General features: G+C 41.6%; 1 protein-coding gene across 1 annotated transcript in view; it reads left to right on the forward strand.

The window, feature by feature from the left end:
* Positions 1 to 3,074, forward strand: part of CSUI_010412 (ubiquitin-conjugating enzyme subfamily) — a 6,778-nt gene extending 3,704 nt beyond the window's left edge. The window contains exons 2-3 of the mRNA XM_068070516.1: positions 842 to 1,428; positions 2,443 to 3,074. Coding sequence (XP_067917509.1) covers positions 842 to 1,428; positions 2,443 to 2,702 — 847 coding nt within the window. The 3' untranslated portion in view covers positions 2,703 to 3,074. The remainder of the gene's footprint in view (positions 1 to 841; positions 1,429 to 2,442) is intronic.
* The last annotated feature ends 3,958 nt before the right edge of the window (positions 3,075 to 7,032 follow it).

Below are 7,032 nucleotides of genomic sequence, written 5' to 3' on the forward strand. Positions count from 1 at the left end.
TCCTCTCTCTTTCTTTCTTTCTCTCTCTTTCTCTCTCTCTTTCTCTCTCTTTCTCTCTCTCTCTTTCTCTCTCTCTCCTCTCTCTCTCCTTCTCTCTCTCCTTCTCTCTCTCCTTCTCTCTCTCTTTCTTTCTCTCTCTCTCCTTCTCTCTCTCTCCTTCTCTCTCTTTTTCTTTCTCTCTCTCTCTTTCTCTCTCTCTCTTTCTTTCTCCTTTTTCGGTATCGTAGAGAGAGATAGCTATGTTGTAATACACGTATGACGCTGTAGCTCACTCTCATTTCGGGTTCTCCTTAGGTGCTGTATTTTTACCTACCATAGGTGGTTTGTGTATCATGCTAAAGATCTGTTTAAAGATTCTCCTCCTCCAGACTTCTTCTTCTTCATACCATTGACAGGTTGGTGCTTTACATATCTCAAGTATGGCTGGCGTTCTCTCTATAGCTGTGTAGTCCTATGATTGGCTTCGGGGTGTATTGCTACGTAGTATTATGATTATATTCATGCCTATGCATGTGCCTAGCAGGTATATGCAGTGTCTTGGATCTTACACTGTCTAGTATGATCTGTATCGAACCTTATCATAGCAGTTCTCGAACGATTCCTGCAGAAGCGGTTTCTACATACAGCGGTGATAGACAAGAAGAAGAAGAGAGATTTGGGGAGACAAATAGGATGGATGGCAGTTGAGCGAGAGACCAGAAGAGAGAAAGAGAGATATGTCTCTGGAATGATACATCTCATGGTAGATAGATAGATAGATCACTATATTTTGGTTATTCTCATCTCTTCGATGACTTATCTTTCATCTTTCTTTCGTGTTTTCATGATCTTCTGTCTTTAGGTTGCAACGTGAGAGAATTCCTTTACAAGAAGATGCGTTTGAGGGAGTATTTTTTCTTCCTCCTTTAGAATACTTCGATTTCTCTTCTTCTGTCTCTGATCCCCCTGCCGTCGCTTGTTCTTCTTCCCCCTTACCCGAGCTTTCTTCTTCTTCCTCTTTGTCGTCAAAGACCTCATCTTCTGCCTCCACATACGACCGTGGAGAGAGTCAAGGTGTCAACTCCACCTCTTCGGCTAGTCGCAGGACTAGCGGTAGACACGATGATGATGTCTCCTCGGGGTGTCTACTCTCATCCACCACCACGACTCCTTCGTCCCCAGGAGGAGGGAAAGAAGGTGGTGATGAGAGACAAGGAGATAAGAATCTGGAAGACCTTTCTTCAGGAGAAAGAGGGGGGGGTGTGCTTCTATCTTCTCGAAGACAGAGAATTCTCGATGCTTTGCCTCCTCAGATTACTGACTACTCGATGGTCGATCCAGACTTTAACGGGTTGACGTGGTATGTGGCCTTAGAAGGAGCGAAAGGGACGTTGTATGAGAAGGAGATCTTCGTCTTAAGATTTCGCTTCTCTCCCAAGTATCCTATAGGTAAGAACGAGACAAAAGATTCTGATAGAGAAAAGAAAAGAAAGGCACGAAGGAGGTGAAGAGGATAGTAGAGAAAGAGAGAGACGAGAACGGAAGAGAAAGACACAGTGATCGATGTGTACTATAGATAGATATAGATATAGATATAGATAGATAGATAGATATGAATTGATCTCTCGGGGGAGTGGCGGTTGACTTTCTTTTTTGATTTGTGTGTGTATGAAAGAGGAGAGGAGGAGGCATGAAGATAATGATGACGAGGAAGGAAGGCGTACGTACCTAGTCTATGTGTATGAGATGTGCGTGAGAAGTCGTAGGTGGGTAGATGGATGATATGAGTAGCCAGTAAGAACGACGAGGAGAAGGGTATTTCGGTTTCCCCCTCTTCATCTACCAGAGAAAGATAGATAGATCGACTTAAGATAATAGGTGGAGAGATATTTCAGAGTTAGACAACATATAGACGAAGGATAGCTCTTCTGTCTCATGAAGATGTCATATGAAGATTTCTGCTTCTTCTTGCAGTTGTATTGTACTATCCATCATAATGATATGACACTTCAGTTTAGAGACAAACATTTCTTTCTTTTTCTTTCCTCTTCTTAGACATCTTTGTATCAAAGTGGTGTATATCTGTGTTGTCTGTGTGTGTAGATAGATTTCTCTCGGTCTATTATTCATTACATAGATAGACAGGTGTCATCCATCCATCAATATGATCTCTTCATGCGTGTCTCTTCAGTGAGGTATCGAACTGTCTTTGTCGTCGTAATCTTTTCCTTCATTCCTTCCTTCTCTCTTTTTTATCTAACTTCCATCTTCTCTCTCTTGGTCATCTCCCATGTCGATCTATCCATCCTTTCCGCTCCTCTATGCCTCTATCTTTCTTTCATCTCTCTGACTACCACGACTGATCTCGTTCTCATCTCTCTTTCTCTTCCCTTCTTTCTCTTCTTCATCGGTGTCTCTTTCCTTACTTCTCTCTTTCTTTCTTTGTCTGTCTGTTGTTTATAGAAGCTCCGGAAGTGACTTTTGTTCCTCCTTATGTTCCTCTTCACCCTCATATCTATTCGAACGGTCATATCTGTCTATCGATTCTCTATGATAGCTGGTCGCCTGCCTTAGGTGTATCTACATGTGGCATGTCTTTACTTTCGATGATCTCGAGCTGTAAGAAGAAGCAAAAGCCTCCTGACGATGACGTCTATTGCAAGCTGTGGGGCACTCGAAGCCCCAAAACCGTCAAGTGGGTCTTCCATGATGACCAGGTCTAATCTTCCTTTTCTTGATCTTCTTCATCTCTTTCGTCTCCTCGGTCTTGTGGATTATCTCGGTCGTCTTTATCTTCTTGATGTCTTCTTCATTCCTTGTTAGGACGGGGGGATCGTGTGAAGAAGAAAAGGGGAGAGATGAAAAGAAGACGTGAACGAAGTGAGAGAGAGTGTGTGAGATTCTCTTTGTTACCTCGTTGTGCTTCATGTTGCGGGGACGGAGAAGAAAGAAGAAGAAAGAAAGAAGGAAAGGAAGGAAAGAAAGAAAGGAAAGAAAGAAAGCTGAACCTGCTTCTTCTTCATTCGTGTGGTTGGGCTCGTTCGTTCCTGCTGTGTGTGTTGTGGTGATTCATTCGCCATTGGCGTATCTTCTTCTTTTTTCTTTTTGATCTTTTCTTCTACTCTTTTTTCTTCCTGTCCCAATATCTACGTAACCTTCTTTCTCCATCTCCACACACCTTCTTCTTCCTCGTTTCTCGTGATACTTCTACTCCTTCCCCTTCTTCCTCTTCTTTCTCTTCTCTTCTTTCTCTTCCTTTTGTATTTGTATTTGCTTCTTCTTGTGCTTATGCGTCCCTTCAGGTTCGTCACTGTCTTTTTATCTTGGGGCCTCCAGGCTGCGGGAAATCGCGTGTGTGGAAGACTCTACATAAAGCCCTCATTTCCATAGGAGAAGATGCGATTTATGAGGCTCTTAATCCAAAGGCCATCTCCGCTAATGAACTCTACGGGTCAGACATAAAAATCCTATCCATCCCTTCAGAAAGAAAGAAAGAAAGGAGAAATGAATGAAGAAAGCAGTGAAATCTATGGATAGATTGGAGATAGATGAGCTTGTTTATCTTCGTGTTCTTTTACTTCTTCACTTGGAGATCTATCTTCTTCTTTCTCACTCACGAGTCTTCTCTTATTCCCTTTTTTCTCTCTTTCTTAGTGAAGGGCAGCATGCAGATGTCTGCAGTTGCTCTCTTTCTTTGATAGCCTCCTCTCTCTCTCTTTCTTTATCTTTTTGCTTTCTCGGGCGAAATGTAAGAAACGATTCACCTCCGTCTTTCCATTCTCTACATCTCCTTCTTCTTTTTCTTCATCTGCTTCTTTTTCTTTCTCTCTTTCTTTCTTTTCTTGTTTGAATTCTTTTCTGTCTCTGCTTCTTTCTTGCTAGGTACATGACCCAGACAAAGGAATGGAAAGACGGAGCGATTGCCGTCATTATGAGAGATATGTCGAAGGAGAGAGGTCGATTCAAGTCTTCGCATCTACACAAGTGGATTGTTTTGGATGGAGATATCGATGCTGAATGGATCGAGTCTATGAATACCGTCATGGACGATAATAAGGTACGACAAGCAAAAGAATCAAAAATATCCTACCCAACGAATATGCTTCATCTCCTTCTCTCTCTCTCTTCTTCTCTCTTCTCTCTCTTTGTGAAGGATTCTATAGCGTTGAAGCCTTGAGACGCGGCCTGGAGGATTATGCATGTCTATAGATATGTATGAAGATGTATGGAAATCTATCTCTCTCTATCTATCTAGCTATGTATGTATGAAGATGGATGGAGATGCGTGTACGCGAGTGACTATGGATGTGTCTTAAATCTAGGGGTATGTAAATCTATATAAAGATCTCCCAGTCTGTACATGCGTCTCTGTCTGTGTATCTCTGTGTATGAAGATGTATGGCTACTGTTAGTCTTTCTACTCCTGTTAAGGTCGTGTTATACTTGAAGAAGATTCTTGTCATTTTAATACTCCTAAGTTATCATACAGTTGAAAGATACCTACAGTCATACATACGTGCACTACGACGCACTCTCATACATAGATACAGATGAAGAGAAATATCTATACAGATCTATCTATATAGAGATATATATCTCTATATATCATAGGGTGATAAGCATTTGAGAAGATAGAACTCTAGCCTTGATAGCCGGAAGCGGAGAGAGAGAAACATAGTTTGTCTATACAGTTCAGCTATCTGCCTTTCTGATGGGTAGGCTTATAAACGAAGAAGAGGGAGAAATTTCTTTTCTTTTTAAGAAGGAGAGAAGGACAGAAGACGTAGCGACGTCAGGTTCTTCCCCAGATTCCTATCATTCGGTGTATAAAGACACCGACCCCTGTCTGTCTAGGATCTAGTCTATCTTCTTCGCCCTCACTCTCCTTCATTCGGCCTATGCTTTCCTTTCTCAGTCTCTTATCTTGCCGTCGTCTTCTCGCTCTTTCCATACAAATACTTCTCTATATCTGTATCTAAATATCTCTACACCTCTCTCTCTCTCCATACTATCTACACTTCTCAGCTTAAGTGACCGTGTGTGTATCTATAGATCGCTTTCTAAGCGATCTATCTCCAGACCTCTCCTGACTATTTCCCGTCCCTCCTTAACGCTGGATTCTTCTCTCCTTCTTTCTCCTTCTTTCTCCTTCCTTTCTTTCTCACTCTTTGTCTCCTTCTCACTCTTTCTTTCTCTTTCTCACTCCTTCTTTGTTAGGTGTTGACGTTGGTGAGTAACGAGCGTATTCCTTTTACTCCAAAGATGCGCATGCTATTTGAGATTGCCGATATGAAGCATGCAAGTCCAGCTACGGTCTCTCGTGGCGGCGTGCTCTTTATCAATGAGACAGACGTGGGGTGGAAGCCTTTCCTAGAGTCTTGGAGAGAAACTCTCCCCGACCAGATCGCGCAGTCGCAGTTTTATCTTCTCTTCTCTTACTATTTCGAACAGGTGCGTCGAGGGACAAGACAAGCTAGAAAGGCCGACTGACATATGCTTTAAAAGAAAGAAAGGAAGGAAGAAATGAGGGCGGATGGAAGAAAAAACAAGAAAGGAGAAGAAGATAAAGATAGAAAGATAGAAAGAGAGAGAGAGAAAGATTCAATGCGAATGAAGGGGGATTGGGACTAAGATGATAATGAAAGAAGGAAGGATTAAGAGGTGTCTATCTATATACATTCATAGCGAAAGAGAGGGAGAGAAGAGGAGAACTATGGGAATATGTTTTCGTACATTAGTAGATCTAGGAAAGACATAGAAGAGGGACAGTGTAGTGTATATACACCACAGCAAGAATACCTCGGGATGGGTTGCGTTTCTTTTCACATCCATAACTAAAGATTTCTTTCCCTTTATCTCTCCAAGCATTTCTCTTCACGCGGGACAAGGTGGTCTATCTATTTAATGCAGATACACATCTTCTTCATCTCTTCCTTCTTTCTCTATCCTTCTTTAAGTAGAAGAAGGATCCATTCGATCTCTCCTTCTTTTTTCCTCTGTTGGTGCATGTACACCCACGTCTCTCTCTCTCTCTCACTCTCTTTCTGTCTCTCACTTTGATTTGCTCTTGTCTCCTGTCTCTTCTCTTTCTTCTTTGTGCGTGTCTACCCTCTGTTTTATCTTTCTCTGTGCCTGTTCAGCATATAGATACATTTCATAAGCAGTTCAAGTTTACCTGCCCCATGACAGATATTTCCTTTGTGGAGAGTATCTGCACGTTCATCGATGCTTTGCTCTATAATAATACGAAAGAAAATACGGAGCTCTTAAAGAGCAAGTCTTCTGAAGAGCAGAAAGTCGTGTACGAGGCCTACTTCATTCTCGCTCTTATGTGGACTCTAGGCGCCTCTCTCGCAGACGATAAACTCGTCAACTACAGGTATACACACACGCATATATATACAGACGCCTATACATGCATACATAGAGAGAGAGGGAGAGAGATAGATAGATATATATAGAGATACAGGTATGTTCACATACTAGTCTCTCTCTCTGCATAGATGCATACGTGTGTCATCCTGTGTATGGAAATATGTAGACATATGAGGGGATGATATAGAGAGTGAGGAAGAGACAGAAAGAGCGACAGAGAGAGAGAAAGAGATGAAAGAGGAGTGATAGCCTGTGTATCTATCTCCAGTCTACCTATCCATATTATATATATATATATATACTCCATTGGTTTCTCTATGTTTTCTGTATCTATTGAGAGTCGATATAGAAGAGAAAGCGAGAAAGAGATGTGGGCTGAGCTAAGCCACGGGGTCATCTGATGTGGCCATACCTATCATACATATATATACACATACACATACATATTCATATTATACATATATGTATATGCATATATATACGGACGTGTAGATGCTTCTTCTTCTTCTTTAGGCCTTATGAATGAACAGCCACATGTTTCTTTCATTCTCTCACGAACTTCCCTCCCAGCTCATTGCCTCTTCTCCTCATCTTCGTCTCTGTCTATTGCAGCTCCACATATATATATATATATATTTATATTCATATATATGTATCTATCTCTATATCTCTCTATAT

Source organism: Cystoisospora suis (genome assembly GCF_002600585.1).
Source record: "Cystoisospora suis strain Wien I chromosome Unknown contig_7361, whole genome shotgun sequence".
NCBI lineage: Eukaryota > Apicomplexa > Conoidasida > Eucoccidiorida > Sarcocystidae > Cystoisospora > Cystoisospora suis.